This window comes from Neoarius graeffei, chromosome 7 (genome assembly GCF_027579695.1).
Source record: "Neoarius graeffei isolate fNeoGra1 chromosome 7, fNeoGra1.pri, whole genome shotgun sequence".
NCBI lineage: Eukaryota > Metazoa > Chordata > Actinopteri > Siluriformes > Ariidae > Neoarius > Neoarius graeffei.
The window spans coordinates 85,466,938-85,486,071 of NC_083575.1; the positions used below are offsets into that span (position 1 = coordinate 85,466,938).

The window sequence follows — 19,134 nt, forward strand, 5'->3', positions numbered from 1 at the left end:
AAAGAACCCAGTTAAACAAATGGGACAAAAAATATTATACTTGGTCATTTATTTATTGAGGAAAATGATCCAATATTACATATCTGTGAGCGGCAAAAGTATGTGAACCTCTAGGATTAGCAGTTAATTTGAAGGTGAAATTAGAGTCAGGTGTTTTCAATCAATGGGATGACAATCAGGTGTGAGTGGGCACCCTGTTTTATTTAAAGAACAGGGATCTATCAAAGTCTGATCTTCACAACACATGTTTGTGGAAGTGTATCATGGCACGAACAAAGGAGATTTCTGAGGACCTCAGAAAAAGCGTTGTTGATGCTCATCAGACTGGAAAAGGTTACAAAACCATCTCAAAAGAGTTTGGACTCCAACAATCCACAGTCAGACAGATTGTGTACAAATGGAGGAAATTCAAGACCATTGTTACCCTCCCCAGGAGTGGTCGACCAACAAAGATCACTCCAAGAGCAAGGCGTGTAATAGTCGGCGAGGTCACAAAGGACCCCAGGGTAACTTCTAAGCAACTGAAGGCCTCTCTCACATTGTCTAATGTTAATGTTCATGAGTCCACCATCAGGAGAACACTGAACAACAATGGTGTGCATTGCAGGGTTGCAAGGAAAAAGCCACTACTCTCCAAAAAGAACATTGCTGCTCGTCTGCAATTTGCTAAAGATCACATGGACAAGCCAGAAGGCTATTGGAAAAATGTTTTGTGGACGGATGAGACCAAAATAGAAATTTTTGGTTTAAATGAGAAGCGTTATGTTTGGAGAAAGGAAAACACTGCATTCCAGCATAAGTACCTTATCCCATCTGTGAAACATGGTGGTGGTAGTATCATGGTTTGGGCCTGTTTTGCTGCATCTGGGCCAGGACGGCTTGCCATCATTGATGGAACAACGACCCTAAGCACACAAGTCGTTCTACCAAAGAATGGTTAAAGAAGAATAAAGGTAATGTTTTGGAATGGCCAAGTCAAAGTCCTGACCTTAATCCAATCAAAATGTTGTGGAAGGACCTGAAGCGAGCAGTTCATGTGAGGAAACCTACCAACATCCCAGAGTTGAAGCTGTTCTGTATGGAGGAACGGGCTAAAATTCCTCCAAGCCGGTGTGCAAGACTGATCAACAGTTACCAGAAACATTTAGTTGCAGTTACTGCTGCACAAGGGGGTCACACCAGACACTGAAAACAAAGGTTCACATACTTTTGCCACTCACAGATATGTAATATTGGATCATTTTCCTCAATAAATAAATGACCAAGTATCATATTTTTGTCTCATTTGTTTAACTGGGTTCTCTTTATCTACTTTTCGGACTTGTGTGAAAATCTGATGTTTTAGGTCATATTTGTGCAGAAATATTGAAAATTCGAAAGGGTTCACAAACTTTCAAGCACCACTGTATTTTGTGGATTGGGCAATGCATAATGAGGTACCCAGCATGCATGAAACTTCCATGTAAGGACAAACAAGGCTTGTGTACTCGGGCCTTTTGTGTTCAGGTGTGTTTCCTGGACTGCAATTCAGTGTGAAGAGCCAAACCCTCTGGCATATGTGACCTGACTGGGGTGCCAAACTCTGGGGGTTCTGTCAAATTGAGACAGGAAATTCGGGACAAAGCTGCCAAGGTTACCAAGGTTGGGACCACGAGCAGGACTCTGTGGCCTAGTTGCTAAATTCTGTACACCATGGGAAGAATAGTGGTAGAGGAAGAAAGGGCTAGTGCATCCTGTCCCAGTTGCTACTCCAGTGAGACCCACAATTGCATTGACTTGGCACTGACAAGTCAACATCTGCACCTTGCCAAATTTTCCCCTTATCTGGGACACAACTTCTAGATGCAGGCAGATTCCACTTGACCGATGTATCATTGCATGGCCTTGCTAGATGAGTTGCTCTCATGAACTTCAGCCCCAGACCTGCATTAGCAGCAATCCAGCTAACTTACCAGACTAAACCAAGACTATCATGCAGTATGCAGAGGGAAACCCACTCAACAGACTCTGAGTGAATAATGCTGAGAAAGACCCTGAGGAAGAATGAGATGAGTGCCACTACATTGGAAATTCATAAAGCCAGCTGAAAGTTAGCAGCCATCGGAGATTTCCACTAAAAAAATACACTTTCCATGTTCGAAGAGATGGGGGGGGGGGGGGGGGGTTTGCAGGCTTTTAAGAACAGATTACCTTTGGTTCTGACCACAGTCATTAGCTGTTAAGCAGGTAGCTCTCTCTGTATGATGTACATGTGTACAAGGCAGAAAGAAGGAAGGGCAAGAAAGTTGTATGACAGTTGTATTTGTTGCAATCACAGTGTCATACCTTCATTTGTGACTTTGTTGAAAGGTCTTGGTATATTGATTTCCAAAACCCGCCAAAGCCCAGATGTGGCTTTGTTGTAGTGCAGGGATCATAACTCACATACTTCCAATTATTACTGCTGGACAAGTGTGAAAAAATTACTAACTTATATGATTTTACTCAATATAGTTGAGCAAGCCAGCACTTGCAAATTGCAATTTGGTTTAAAGTTAAGATTATTATACTGTACAACCCCAATTCCAAAAAAGTTGGGACATGGTGTAAACTGTAAATAAAAACAGAATGCGGTAATTTGCAAATCATGGAAACCCTATATTTCATTGAAAATAGTCCAAAGACAACATATCAAATGTTGAAACTGAGAAATTTTATTGTTTTTTGAAAAATATATGCACATTTTGAATTTGAGGTCAGCAACAGGTTTCAGAAAAGTTGGGACAGGGGCAACAAAAGAGTGAAAAAAGTTGTGTAATGCTAAAAACAACAACAACAACAACAACAACAACAACAACAACTAATTTGGTTAATTGGCAACAGGTCAGTAAGATGAAATATAAAAAGAGCATCCCAGAGAGGCGGAGTCTCTCAGAAATAGAGATGGGGAGGGGTTCACTGCTCTGTGAAAGACTGCGTGGGCAAACAGTGCAACAATTTAAGAATAACGCTACGCAATGTAAAACTGCAAAGAATCTAGGGATCACATCATCTATGGTCCATAATATCATTAAAAGATTCCGAGAATCTGGAGAAATCTCTGTATGCAAGAGACAAGGCTGAAAACTGACATTGGATGCCTGTGATCTTCAGGCCCTCAGGAGACACTGCATTAAAAGCAGACACGTGTCTATAGTGGAAATCACCGTATGGGCTCAGGAACACTTCAGAAAATCATCGTCTATGAAAACACTTAATTACTGCATCCACAAACGCAACTTAAAACCAGATATAAACAATATCCAGAAACAGCGCCACCTTCTCTGGGCCCGAACTCTTTTATGATGGACTGAGGCGAAGTGGAAAACTGTCCCGAGGTCTGACGAATCAAAAGTAGAAATTCTTTTTCGAAATCATGGACACCAGGTCCTCCAGGCTAAAGAGGAGAGGGACCATCTGGCTTGTTATCAGTGCACAGTTCAAAAGCCAGCATCTGTGATGGTATGAGGCTGCATTAGTGCACATGACATGGGGAGCTTGTACATTTGGGAAGGCATCATTAATGCTGAATGATATATACACGTTTCAGAGCAACATGCTGCCATCCAGACAAAATCCTTTTCAGGGAAGGCCTTCCTTCTTTCAGCAAGACAATGCCAAACCACTTTTTGCACATATTAAAACTGCATGGCTCCGTAGTAAAAGAGTCCAGGTGTTAAACTGGCCTGCCTGCAGTCCAGACCTGTCTCCTATTTAAAACATTTGGTGCATTATTATTATTTTTTTTTAAGATATTTTTTTGGGAGGGGCGGCACGGTGGTGTAGTGGTTAGCGCTGTCGCCTCACAGCAAGAAGGTCCGGGTTCGAGCCCCGTGGCCGGCGAGGGCCTTTCTGTGCGGAGTTTGCATGTTCTCCCCGTGTCCGTTTCCTCCGGGTGCTCCGGTTTCCCCCACAGTCCAAAGACATGCAGGTTAGGTTAACTGGTGACTCTAAATTGACCGTAGGTGTGAGTGTGAATGGTTGTCTGTGTCTATGTGTCAGCCCTGTGATGACCTGGCAACTTGTCCAGGGTGTACCCCGCCTTTCGCCCGTAGTCAGCTGGGATAGGCTCCAGCTTTGCCTGCGACCCTGTAGAAGGATAAAGCGGCTAGAGATAATGAGATGAGATGAGATTTTTTTGGGATTGTTTCACCTTTATTGGATAGGACAGTGTAGAGACAGGAAATGAGCGTGAGAGAGAGATGGGGAGGGATAGGGAAATTACCTCAGGTCGGACTCGAACCCGGGTCTATGGTATGGCGCCTTATCCACCTGAGCCACGATGCCCCTGACATTTGGTGCATTATGAAGCGTAAAATATAACAAAGGAAACCCCGAACTGTTGAACAACTGAAATTTTATATCAGGCAAGAATGGGACAACATTTCTCTTTCAAACCTACACTAATTGGTCTCCTCAGTTCCCAAACATTTACCAAGAACAGAACCCTGAGGAACCCCTTTAGCAATTTTAAGATCTGCTGTTTGTTTAAGAAAAGATCTTCTTCTTTTGGCTACTCCTGTTAAGGGTCACCACAGCAGATTATCCAATTTATGATCCACATCCATAGATTTGGGATCAGGTTTTGCACCAGATGCCCTTCCTGACACAACCCTCCCCAATCTATTCCGGCTTGGAACTGGCACCAAGTATGCACTGGCTTGTACAACCCCAGCCGCTGGGTATTTTTACCTAATCTGCATGTGGGAACTGTGGGAGGAAACTGGAATACACCCTGGACAAGTCACCAGATCATCGCAGGGCTAACTCATAGAGACAAACAACCATTCGCGCTCACATTCACACCTACGGTCAATTTAGAGCCACCAATTAGCCGAACCTGCATGTCTTTGGACTGTGGGGGAAACCGGAGCACCCGGAGGAAACCCACGCGGACACGGGGAGAACATGCAAACTCCACAGAGAAAGGCCCCTCTCGGCCATGAGGTTCGAACCTGGAACCTTGTTTAAGAAAAGATAAGATAGGATAAGGTAAGTTAAGAAAGCAAAGTAAAATATTGTAATGAAAAACAAAACTTTTACAAGAATATTTTTGTTTCAACAACATTTTTCGGTCCATTAGCATGTTTATTTATGCTTTGCCATTGTCTTGTGAGTTTCACATAATCCTCTGCTGTCCTCCTGTTGGTGGATTTTAGACAAGAAGTCTCGCTGTGGTAATATTGAGAATTTAATAACATACAGCAAAATCAGGCCAGAAATAGATAGTACGTATAGTATAGCATAAAGCCAGTGTGTTGGATTTTACAGTTTATTATCACCAGCCTGATTTAAATTTCCTTTTTCATTTGCATTTTATCCTCATACTTGTTTTTTTTTTGAAAGTTTAGTGTAAGATCTAACTTCAGACACACACAATATCTATCTATGATGATGTAAACTATACCTAGGATTTAGTAAATACTTCATCTAAAGGTTGTGTACCCTTACAGAGATTTGTTTGAAGCCCTATATCTAGAAATACATCTTGTACACTGAGACACTGCGACATGCCAGTCAGACGAAAGGTCAACGTTTGGGATTTTCCCTAATGAGGTCCAGGTGGAACAGCACCTAATCAGGTCACCTTTAGAAAAAACAAAAAAAAACTTTGATGAAGAGTTTAGGTCACTGCAAGAAAAAGGCCTCTTTTCCAGTCAGTTTCTCTACATATCATGATGTCTTGAATGTGATACTGTTGGCACACTTCACACAGGCTATTCTGTGCCAACGTGCCAGTCACGATGGGTTAAAGCCACTCCAGACTGGCAAGACAAATAATCTTCTGAGGTCTGGTCACCCTCAAGTGAGAGCTTGTTTCAGATACTGTGTTCATCACATGTTCATAGACATCACACCTACAAGTCTGTGGTGAACTTGTTCTGGCACCGGGTCCTCTTCACAGATGAACAGACGCAGATGGGAGGACCAGAGGAGAGGAAAGAGACGTGCTGATGGCTTAGTTCAGGAAAGCGACCCCTGGGGTGGCACCTGGGGTGCTGTCTGTGGGCTGATCCTCAACATACAAGCAGAACGCAGCACCAATTAAATGTCAGCAGGCTAGACATTATGGCTACGGGATGGCCTCGACTGAAGGTGATGATGTGACCCTTTGTCTGAAAATAGACATGAAATTCATTGGTCTGTCTAACATGAACTTAGAGAGCAATAACACAATTGCATATTCAGAGCCTCATAAACACTAGGAACAAGACAGATGAAGCATAGCCTTCAACCCTGCTGAAAAATCCAGCATAGCATGACCAGTTACCAGCTGACAAAACACAGACCAAACTGGTAGACCAATTAGTATTTGCCAATTAGTAACTGCTGGTAAATCATTTCTGACAAGTTACTTTTAAGATATAACACAACAGTAAGGGAACTGGATGATATTGACTATTTATTTATTTACACACACAATCTCTGTGTGGAACCTTCTGGTTTTCTCCGACCACCTAAAAACATGCCAGTAGGTGGATTGACCATGATAAATTGCCCAAAGATGTGAATACGTTTGCATGCATGGTACCCTGGGATGGACTGGAGTCCCATCCGGGTGCAGCCGATGTTCCCAGGATTGGCTCTGGATCCCTATCCAGGAAAAAATAAAAGCCGTTACTGAAGACATATGAAGAATTTAGTCAAATTTAAGGAAGCTGGAGAATATCTTACCCACTGGCAAAGAGAGTCTACCAGTTTAACCAGCTCAGCTTTTGTTTTGCCAAACTGGATTTTTCAGCAGGGCATTCTATTCCCCAAGATAGAAATATACCCAGAAAAAAATTATAATGGTACTCCTTGAGATCCAATTATGTCCCATGTTTAGTCAGGTACACTTCATCCTCAAAAGCCTCAAGTTAAAGGTGAAAAAAGATATCGCTTTTAAGGATACTACCTCATCAACAAGTACTTACATGGAAAAATTTCTGTTTTCCTGAGATTAATCTATCTAGTTACATTTAATGAACAAAAGACGGTGAAGGTAAACTACCAACACCTTTGGCACAATCATCTCATTCATCTCATCTCATTATCTCTAGCCGCTTTATCCTGTGCAGGGTTGCAGGTAAGCTGGAGCCTATCCCAGCTGACTACGGGCGAAAGGCGGGGTACACCCTGGACAAGTCGCCAGGTCATCACAGGGCTGACACATACAGTGTGTTTACATGCACATCCAAATCGAGCTACTGTCGGTAATCGAGCTAAGGGTCCCAGCAGGGGTGCCAGAGAAATCCAATCCTACATGCACACAAGGAAATCGAGGTATTGTGTGAGGTACATTGTGCACCCAAGCCACAGGTGGCGCTACACGCCCCATCGTGTTGGTACACTTCCGGTTGTCGTCATGAAGAAGAGCTATTCAAGAGTATAAACAAAGTTATCAGCAGTGTTGCCAGATACTGCTGACGTTTTCCAGCCCAAAACAGGTTCAAATCCACCAAAATGCACTTAAAACCGCCCAATCTGGCAACACTGGCAGTTCCGTGTTCACAGGTTCCGTGTTCAAGCTGTTAGGCTTGCTCTAACAGACTGTATGGCTACAAACTGTCCTGCGAAGACCACTGTTTTGTAAAGGCCAATTTATGCTGACAACCCAGTCCTCGCAGATGGCGTCGCAGATGGCGTCTGCGTAGCTCCCCCACCTTCGCAGACGCTCTGCGCGCACCTCCCAAAAATTGTGACCACCGCAGAAGCCTCGCAGACAGCATCGCAGACAAGAGGGCTCAGATTGGTCCACTCTACATCCGCTGTACACGCACTTCCACTTCCCTACTTTCCCGGTTTGGTTTGTTTTCACGACCGCCATTTTTAAAAACACGAGCGAAGATGGAGCAGCACGAAGAGCGGTTGCTCGAGGAAGTGAGGAAGTACGTACATCTATACGACTCTAGTTCTAGTCATTATAAGTAACCGGAGGATAAACACTCCACTAACCACACCCACCAACTACTCCTAGCGATTTCGCGACTTCGCGCCCCCTTGTGTTGTGGCAGTGAATAACATCACGCACGCCTATTACTCCCCGCTCAACGATAAATTACAACTGTCTGCGAAAAGCTATCTGCGAAAGCCTTGTCGCAAGAGCATGCAGAGGCCTTAAGACAACTTATTTTGCACAATTGTATATTTTTCTAAAGTCCATTTTTTGCTTACAAAAAATATTTTTTTTTGCTTACAATTTAACATCTCATCTCATTATCTCTAGCCGCTTTATCCTTCTACAGGTTCGCGGGCAAGCTGGAGCCTATCCCAGCTGACTACGGGCGAAAGGCGGGGTACACCCTGGACAAGTTGCCAGGTCATCACAGGGCTGACACATAGACACAGACAACCATTCACACCTACGGTCAATTTAGAGTCACCAGTTAACCTAACCTGCATGTCTTTGGACTGTGGGGGAAACCGGAGCACCCAGAGGAAACGGGGAGAACATGCAAACTCCACACAGAAAGGCCCTCGCCGGCCCTGGGGCTCGAACCCAGGACCTTCTTGCTGTGAGGCGACAGCGCTAACCACTACACCACCGTGCCGCCCACAATTTAACTTATGTCTTAATAAACATACAAAAAAGTTCAATTGTTTTGTTTTTATTGACATTCTTCAGATGTTGGACATATATATACACACAAATACAGTGACTTGTTTATGTACACAATTCACAGCTATGCAACAGCTGTACAGATGTATTTGGCTGCCTGCGACCCTGTAGAACAGGATAAAGCGGCTAGAGATAATGAGATGAGATGAGATGAGATGAGATGAGATGAGATGAGATTCAGTGGTGAAAATGGTTAAAAAAATAAAGTTTAATTAAGAGGTCCTTGGGCATTATCCTGAATTCATCCTTTACATGTTTCTTTGAATTATTTAGTACATGTATTCTGAATAACAATGACTTCTGAGTGAATAATTTATTACAACAAATACACTAAGATGTTGCACTACAGTACTTAGAGAGTAATACTTCTTCAGCCATGTTTATTGAAATGCGTTTTCTACTGTCCCGTGACGGCTTCCATACTCTGTGTAAATCCTGAAAGCTGATTGGCTGTACACTGTCAGCGCTACATTTCATCAAGACGTGCAGGAAACGTTGGAGCTAGCTTAGCAACAGATGTGAGTTTTAACAAACTTTATTGCGTGGTTAGCTTTTAATGGGTGTTTAGTTTGAAATATAATTATATTACAGTTATAGGTCAGTCACATTTATATAGTATATCATTATAGCAGATTCGTTTGGACACCGAGTAAGGTTAGGGAGAATGTTTTATTTTTCCTACCTGTATTCTGACAAAACACCGCTTCCGGGATTAAGACTGTCTCGCATGTGATTGGTGGAACACTGACGGAGTCTGAGAAAGTAGCCAATCACGTGATTCTGTCGGAATACAGGTGGGAATGAAGGCTGTTAGAGTGCTAAATTGAACAAAACCACTAACTGTTGTTATTATAGAAGAGACAGTTTGTTATAATTATAATTAGCATGTAGTTAAGGAGCAAAATAAAAAAAAATTGCATTGCAAAACCAGATTATGGGGGATTTTTTAAATTATATTTTATTGTTTGTCCATACACTAATTTAAATGTATGTCAATGACATTTGTATTGTGTAATGCACCATAACTCAACTTATAACTATTGGCATCTTGATAGTGATTTTCCTTTCTTTCTTTTTGCTTTCCCATTTAGTGAAAATGAGTGTACGCAAGCAGACACCAAGTGACTTCCTGAAGCAGATCATCGGACGACCAGTAGTGGTGAAGCTCAACTCCGGAGTGGATTACAGAGGTGAAGAAGCCATGGTGACCTTTGTATGGTCTAATGGGGCTTTTTCCACTACCGACGCGGCTGAGTTGGGCTGAGTGGGGCTGTTGGGGTTGCATTTCGACTACAACCACGCTGAACCGTGCTGGCTGGAAGTGGGTGGACACATTGGGTGGAGTTAGCGAAAGTGGGTGGACATCACGTGATGTCGTTAGGCGGCGCAAACAGTGACATCAGTGACCTTTTAAGCGGTAGTCTCACGACCCGGATAGTAAACAATAAACATGGAGGACATGGAGTCGTTAGTGTTGCTGGTCTTGGTGCTGTGGCTTGTTGTCACCGACAACGCCAACAGATACTGGCAAGAGTGTATAGATGAGGCGAGGCGCATAAGGCTTTGTAAGTCTTCTTCCGGGTTTACGGTGTTTACAGATCCCAGCGTGCTCGCGGGGCATGTGTGGGCATGTGAGGACACTCCTCCTCACCAGTCAGTGCACAGGGGAGTGTCTCCTCATGCCCCTAGCCCCACTCGGCTCGGTTGGGCTCGCTTCAGCCCCACTCCAAAACCGTGTGAGCTTTGGGTGCTGAGTAAGGCTGAAGTGAGCTCAGTCGTGCTGCTCTGAGGTAGTCGAAACACGAGCCGTGTTGGGCTGAAGTGAGCTGAAAAAGGGTAGTGGAAAAGGCCCATAAGAGGATCTTTATAACCGTTACATCCTGTTTCTCCAGGATCATGGTGCAACACGATAATCCTGGCCATGTAAAATCCAAAGAGCGATGCGGTTCGATGCAATAAACGAGGCACACCGACTATAAAGGATGATGTTATAGTAAACACAACAGCCGTAGGTGTTTGTGAGTACAGTCAAGATGACAGCTCGAGCGCAGTGTTTTAAGAACGGCTCAAAATACGGCGGCCAGGTTTATCTGTAACGTTTTGCATTTTGACCACATTACATCACTGCTAGTAGATTTATATTGGTTGGCTATTAAATTTAACATTGAATTAAATATAACCTATAAAACTATACATGGCTTAGCCCTGGACCATAGACTACAGTAGAACTCGTTGCTATTAGAACTCCATCACGTTATAGCCAAATTTCTAGTAGTGAACTATTATTACAGTCCCCACGAGTTAGAACAATCACTACACTGGGTGACTGTGTTTTTGTATCTGCGGTGCCCAAACTGTGGAACAAATTACCTTGAGAGTTTCACAATACAGGCTCTAGAGATATTTTTAAGAAATTACTTTTTTTTTTTAAAGAAGCTTTTCATCATTAATCTTGATGTTTAGATTATTTTATTAATTTAATTTATTTTCTCACATTTTTAAATAATTTTTAGTTATAGTCAAGGTTTTCATTTTAAGCAATTTTAGGGTTAAATTTTCTGTAATATTGTTATTTAATTATCGTAATGCATGTGAGCATATTTATATGAAACATGCGCAATATACTGTAAGTAGTAATAAACTGAAGAATTTTATGCATTTTGAGAAAGATTTGACCTCAGATGAAAATGATTTACTTCTATAACAGTGCCAGGAGTCAGGTTTAGGTGAAATATCACAAAAAAAAAAAACAGGAAAGAATAAATTGATTCTTTAGTTACATAAATTGGACGTGCCTAAACCTGAGAGGCAGCCGTGTCCAAAATAGCTCTGGTTTGTGTGCAGTTGCCAGTATTTTAATTATCCCCTAACGATAATTAAGGAGTGGGCTGTTGTAGGACAATAACTAACAGCAAAGTTCCTGTTACCACCACGAACTCGCAGATTTATTAATTTTGTCATTTATATAACAAGGTTATACACTTGGCTGGTTGTTTATGACCATTGATTATTTGATATAAATACGGAGGTGTTTATAGAAAATCGTGTGCTCTGATTGGTCGAGAAATTCGGACTATTTCTCGATAATCGCCTCGACCGACTCGGCAAAATGGCAGCCAATCGCTTTGCCACCATAAGTGAGGAAGAATTACAAATGATGAAAGAAAACGCTGTTCCTAAAAGCACTAAAGATGCCACGAAGTTTGGTCTGAAACTATTCAAAGGTAAGGTGGAGTTGTGATTTATTTTATGTTTCAAAGCAAAGTATTTTATGTGACTCGGCGTAGATAAGTGACACAAATTTGCGCCGTACCATTATTACTTTTGTATGTCGCTTTTGAAGATTTGAAATAAATGACTTTTTTTATTATTATTATTATTATTATTTTTTTTTTAAATCACATTTTTTTTTTCGCGGTCTGGTTTCCATCAAATCCTGCGCTCTGATTGGCTGGCGAGCAGGTCTGTATCCTACGGTACGGACCCCGGTTACGGACCTCTGGCGACTCGCTCGTTCACAACAACAAACGTAGCAATTTTTGTCAACATTTATTTTCACATTTCTCAGGAGAATAGCATTAATTTTACAGCATGGATAGCGATAACGACAGTGTTCACAGCGAAAGCGAGTTTTACTACCCTGCAGAAGAAGGAATAAAAGAAAACATTTCAGGAGAAAGCTAAAAACCTCTAACTGTTGCTAACGCCGAGCAAAAACATGGCTGAATCCTGAATGACTCAATTTTGTATAAATAGGGGGCTACATAGGTGGCAAAATGTAGTTTTTTTCCTGCCATGGAAGTGCACTTGTATACCGAGGAGGAAGCCATTTGCATTACAGCCGCGAGTGAGGATTCAAAATGGCGGCTCAGCTCGGGTTTCCCTTTCGGGCGCTCTTGTTTTCTGTTAGAATTTGGTAAAGAAAAAGATAAATATATTATTTACCATACTTTCAAGACCTCAGTCACAGTATTTCGCAATACGGACCTCCCAGCTGGTAAATAACATTATGTATTTATACTAAAACAATGATCTGCCTGAGGCTCAGTGAATATTGGTGATTATTCTATCCGCATTCATTGGATATGAGCAATCGCACACTCTGAATCTGATAGCCTAGTAGTACAGTAGCCAATCAGCTCATATACCTTGAGTAGAGAAAAATAAAATGGCGGAGTACGTTGCTGAAACAACCGAGCACGAAATAAAAACTAGTTGAAAACAAAACCCTAAAAAAAAGCAAGAAAATATGGAATAAAAGTATTTGATGGTAAGAAGGTATCTTTTTATTTCTCGAGTATTATTAGTGCATTTTCCACAAATTGCTCCTGTCATTTCGCCGGTTTGTTTACATTTTAAGTGGAAATTATTTTGTCGGACGTTTTGTACCAAGTTTTTATTTATCGAATTTGCAAAAAATAAAAATCCTCAAAATCCAGTGAATGTGGGTAGAATAAAAGTTATTCCACTCAATCTCGTCGTACATGGATTATAGCCAACTCGGTGTTACGCGCCTCGTCGACTGTCAGGTCATGTACGACTCGATTTTGTGGAATAACTGTTAAATATAACTTTCAGTTCAGCCAGTATGTTTGTTGTGCTCGTCACTTAAAGGAACAGTCCACCGTACTTCCATAATGAAATATGTTCTTCTCTGAATTGAGACGAGCTGCTCCGTACCTCTCCGAGCTTTGCGCGACCTCCCAGTCAGTCAGACGCGCTGTCACTCCTGTTAGCAATGTAGCTAGGCTCAGCATGGCCAATGGTATTTTTTGGGGCTGTAGTTAGATGCGACCAAACTCTTCCGCGTTTTTCCTGTTTACATAGGTTTATATGACCAGTGATATGAAACAAGTTCAGTTACACAAATTGAAACGTAGCGATTTTCTATGCTATGGAAAGTCCGCACTATAATGACAGGCGTACTAACACCTTCTGCGCGCTTCGACAGCGCATTGATACGGAGCTCAGATATCAATGCGCTGCCGAAGCGCGCAGAAGGTGTTACTATGCCTGTCAGTATAGTGCGGACTTTCCATAGCATAGAAAATCGCTACGTTTCAATTTGTGTAACTGAACTTGTTTCATATCACTGGTCATATAAACCTATGTAAACAGGAAAAACGCGGAAGAGTTTGGTCGCATCTAACTACAGCCCCCAAAAATACCATTGGCCATACTGAGCCTAGCTACATTGCTAACAGGAGTGACAGCGCATCTGACTGCGTCTGACTGACTGGGAGGTCGCGCAAAGCTCTGAGAGGTACGGAGCAGCTCGTCTCAATTCAGAGAAGAACATATTTCATTATGGAAGTACGGTGGACTGTTCCTTTAAATTAAGTTTTAATGTTTTTTTTCCCTTGTGTTCTTTGTCTCCAGGTGTTCTTGCGTGCCTCGACGGCTACATGAACATCGCAGTCGAGCAGACGGAGGAGTACGTCAACGGTCAGCTGAAGAATAAATACGGAGATGCGTTTCTCAGAGGAAACAATGGTATGTGGTGGAAACATAGTCACCTCTGCACGTAACTTTAATTGTGGTTTTTTTTTTTTTTTTAAATATTCAAATCTAATGATCAGTCAGGAATTTCTGTGGAAAAATATCGTGAGGTTACAAACATGCGTAAATCAAGGCAGGCAAGTACTTCGTAACGGATGAGGAGCGTAGTTCAGGTGCAAGGCAAATCACAAGCTTATAATACGTTATCGATAAATAGAAAGAATTTATTCAGGTAAAAATCCCATGCAAATCAGAAATAAAGTATAAACATGAAACTAAACCAAGGATAACGCAAAGTGTAAAAACAGTTGTTTCTATGGTAACAACACAAAGCTTGCTGAAATGCCCATGATGGATGGTCATACGTTAAATGTAACTATAAACGGGTAAAAAGTGCAGCGTGTCGTTCTTTAAAGGTGCGTTTGATGAGCTTAGACTTTGGTTACACCCTCTTTCCCGCCCATATTTGTGAAGCCCCGCCCCCATGATCCTAATGAATTGTAGTCTATAAAATGACTGATATGAAAGGCATCTAAGGGCAACCAGGCATTCTGGACTGAAAGTTTAGTTTTCAAAACAGGTTTTACGAAATGCTGGAGTTGGCGAATTTCTCTGGTTATGAGGGATAACACACTTTATAATAATAATAAGTTAAATTTATATAGTGCCTTTCAAGAAACCCAAGGACGCTTTACAATAGTAGACAAAGAAAAAAAATAAAAAATATAATAAAAAAAATAAATAAAGGGTAAAAAGTCCACCAAGTAGGGGTCAGGATGTAATTCCCGTGGTGTAGCAGCCACAGTCTCACCAAAAGGCGCACGAAAACAAGTCCCACATCTCCAGCACCGACGCCGTCAGCCACATAGCTCAGAACACCACGCCATGGATCCACAAAGCGAGCAGAGAAACTCCGCCACGCAAAGCGCTGGTGTGTCCCAAACCGCCTGCACAGCTGCCGCGACACCACCAAGCAACATCGCTCAGAACATCACGCCAAGCATTAAAGCGCAGAGCGCTGGACAACCATGATGTAAAATGAGCAACGAGCTCACTGCAGTCCACAGCTGGGAGCGCAGGCATCGCCCACGGCGAACCAAGGCCTGGAGGGAACCGACGCCCAAAACTAGGTCCGGAGCTACACCACAACCGGTGGACAAAACACTCAAACATCAAACTACACAAACACAGGAAAAAAAATAGAAAAAGAAATAAAACAAAAAAACCCCCAAAAAGCTCCAGTGAGAAGCGGCAGCCAGAACGCGCACGACGTACTCTCAACCGGAAAAAAAAATGACAATGACATTACAAAAAGAAACACCTGATGCTGTAGGACTTTAGGACGTGTTATTGGAAAACAATCGACTTCAGGGTGGTAATAGTAACTCCTGTTTGACGTAGGGCCATATCACACCACCCTGTTGTTGATTATTTTCCTATAACATCATGCACCGATGTGCATTACATAATAATTGGATGGCTTTGATACAGAACAGCATTAAACACTGCGACGTAAATTTATGAGAAAATATCACAAATTTCCGATTGATTTTTTTTTTTTTTTCTCTTTGATTTTGTACAACCCCGATTCCAAAAAGGTTGGGACAAAGTACAAATTGTAAATAAAAACGGAATGCAATGATGTGGAAGTTTCAAAATTCCATATTTTATTCAGAATAGAAAATAGATGACGTATCAAATGTTTAAACTGAGAAAATGTATCTTTTAAAGAGAAAAATTAGGTGATTTTAAATTTCATGACAACAACACATCTAAAAAAAAGTTGGGACAAGGCCATGTTTCCCACTGTGAGACATCCCCTTTTCTCTTTACAACAGTCTGTAAACGTCTGGAGACTGAGGAGACAAGTTGCTCAAGTTTAGGGATAGGAATGTTATCCCATTCTTGTCTAATGTAGGATTCTAGTTGCTCAACTGTCTTAGGTCTTTTTTGTCGTATCTTCCATTTTATGATGCGCCAAATGTTTTCTATGGGTGAAAGATCTGGACTGCAGGCTGGCCAGTTCAGTACCCGGACCCTTCTTCTACGCAGCCATGATGCTGTAATTGATGCAGTATGTGGTTTGGCACTGTCATGGTGGAAAATGCAAGGTCTTCCCTGAAAGAGACGTCGTCTGGATGGGAGCATATGTTGCTCTAGAACCTGGATATACCTTTCAGCATTGATGGTGTCTTTCCAGATGTGTAAGCTGCCCATGCCACACGCACAAATGCAACCCCATACCATCAGAGATGCAGGCTTCTGAACTGAGCGCTGATAACAACTTGGGTCGTCCTTCTCCTCTTTAGTCCGAATGACACGGCATCCCTGATTTCCATAAAGAACTTCAAATTTTGATTCGTCTGACCACAGAACAGTTTTCCACTTTGCCACAGTCCATTTTAAATGAGCCTTGGCCCAGAGAAGACGTCTGTGCTTCTGGATCATGTTTAGATACGGCTTCTTCTTTGAACTATAGAGTTTTAGCTGGCAACGGCTGATGGCACGGTGAATTGTGTTCACAGATAATGTTCTCTGGAAATATTCCTGAGCCCATTTTGTGATTTCCAATACAGAAGCATGCCTGTATGTGATGCAGTGCCGTCTAAGGGCCCGAAGATCACGGGCACCCAGTATGGTTTTCCGGCCTTGACCCTTACGCACAGAGATTCTTCCAGATTCTCTGAATCTTTTGATGATATTATGCACTGTAGATGATGATATGTTCAAACTCTTTGCAATTTTACACTGTTGAACTCCTTTCTGATATTGCTCCACTATTTGTCGGCGCAGAATTAGGGGGATTGGTGATCCTCTTCCCATCTTTACTTCTGAGAGCCGCTGCCACTCCAAGATGCTCTTTTTATACCCAGTCATGTTAATGACCTATTGCCAGTTGACCTAATGAGTTGCAATTTGGTCCTCCAGCTGTTCCTTTTTTGTACCTTTAACTTTTCCAGCCTCTTATTGCCCCTGTCCCAACTTTTTTGAGATGTGTTGCTGTCATGAAATTTCAAATGAGCCAATATTTGGCATGAAATTTCAAAATGTCTCACTTTTGACATGTTGTCTATGTTCTATTGTGAATACAATATCAGTTTTTGAGATTTGTAAATTATTGCATTCCGTTTTTATTTACAATTTGTACTTTGTCCCAACTTTTTTGGAATCAGGGTTGTAATTTAATGCATGTTTTCCTGTTTTCCAGTGTTATACATCAGCACCCAGAAGAGGAAGATGTAACCGTGTTGTTGTCTGAAGTGTACCAGTTATTTTGATGTTAATATTGTGGGGGTTTTTTCCCCAGAATTGAGCACTGTAATAGACTTGTTTTCGTTCGACTTGATAACTTCTTGTTTTGTAAATGAAAGTTTGTATTGCTCTCACAAACGTTGCAATAAAATCTTATTTTCCCCACTGAACAGTTTGTGATATGTATTTTTTGGTTATGATTGTGTGTAGTACAGTGTTTTAGCTTTAGGACTCTCAGCCTGACCTGTTTGTACAAGAAGGAGGATGTTTTTATAAGAGTCTCTGGATAAAGCCGTCTGCCAAATACTCAAATAAAATTTGAATTTTGTGCTCAGTCCGAGCTTCACGTTGACTGAAGGTGTTTTTAATGTTTTTTGTAGTGAGCGTTGTGATTTGTTTATTGCTCTACTGCATGTACTTTAGGTTAAGTGCACGTCATGTTTTATATGAATGTGGCAATGTTGTGCAAGTGTGGTTTAGTAATTTTTAGGGATGATGATGATGATGGTGGTTCCTTGCACTTCTGTTACATTCCAGACCCTCCAGGATTTCGCGATGTTGCGATTTGCAACTTCAACGCAAATTCAACCAATCCCCGCAAATTCAGGGCGGTGTTGCAATTATACCCAATCACCGCAACTTTCCCGCTAATTTGACCAATCGTTGGCGTTGTCTTGAGGTGATGTCGACAAACTACCTTCCACCTTACTTATGTGTATACGTTCAAGAGAAGCAGCATGTGCGAGTCAGTGTTTGTCGGCTTAAATTCTGTTACTGAAAGTGTGTTATGTTTACAGTGAAGGACTGTGCGCACTTTATTTTTTTTACTTCATACACGAAATTAATGGATGCCATCATTTTTGCCAAAACGGTATTTTATTTTCCATTGTTTAGGCAGCTTCAGCATCATACTGTGAGATTCTGTTCAAATTGTTTTTTTTCTTCTATGAAGCCTGAGCCATTTATTTTATTAGTTTATAATTATTGTTTAATTTGGTCTTCAGGAGAGACTGCCTGCACACAGTACTAGTATTAATAGTTTTTTTCTTACATGAAAGCTGAGGCATTTATATTATATTTTAAGGTAACTTCATGTTGTGCTGTGAGGTTCTCTGCACTTTAACTTTTGAACCAACAGGAGCATTTGGATAAGTAAAGCCTATTTTTCTGCATTTTTGTCGTCCTGGTAATCTTTTATATTGGTAAAGTTGTTTATGGGACCATTTCTCAGTGTCTGTTTTTTTTTTAATCAATAGTTTTTCAGTAATCACGTAATATTTAACATATCACTCAATTTTAATCACAAAAAGAGAAAATCGCAACAATTTCTCGCAACTTTCACTTCCTCCCGCAACGTAATCGCAACAAAAACCTAAAAAACACCGCAACTTTCATCGCATCGCAATTTTTTGGAACACCCCCCCCTCCCCGCAACATCAGACATTTTAGCCCGCAACAATCACAAAAAAGGCCCGTGTAATCCTGGGGGGACTGACATTCCATTCCTTTACCTTCTGTTCATGTTCCTCCCTGTTCCTTTACTTTCTTGTTCCTTTACTTTCTGCTCTGTTCCATTCCTTGATGTTCTGTTCCTTTACTATCCTCCCTGCTTCTCTACGCTCCGTTCTGTTCCTTTACTATCCTCCCTGCTTCTCTACGCTCCGTTCTGTTCCTTTACTATCCTCCCTGCTTCTCTACGCTCCGTTCTGTTCCTTTACTATCCTCCCTGCTTCTCTACGCTCCGTTCTGTTCCTTTTACTGTC

At 41.7% G+C, this 19,134-nt stretch overlaps 1 protein-coding gene across 1 annotated transcript; it reads left to right on the forward strand.

Moving 5' to 3' along the window:
- Positions 1-9,053: 9,053 nt before the first annotated feature.
- On the forward strand, positions 9,054-17,541 carry lsm6 (LSM6 homolog, U6 small nuclear RNA and mRNA degradation associated). Its single transcript, XM_060926542.1, has 4 exons — positions 9,054-9,138; positions 9,712-9,810; positions 14,000-14,113; positions 17,328-17,541. The coding sequence occupies exons 2-4, from the start codon at positions 9,717-9,719 to the stop codon at positions 17,360-17,362; spliced, it is 243 nt and encodes an 80-aa protein (XP_060782525.1). The 5' UTR covers positions 9,054-9,138; positions 9,712-9,716; the 3' UTR covers positions 17,363-17,541.
- The last annotated feature ends 1,593 nt before the right edge of the window (positions 17,542-19,134 follow it).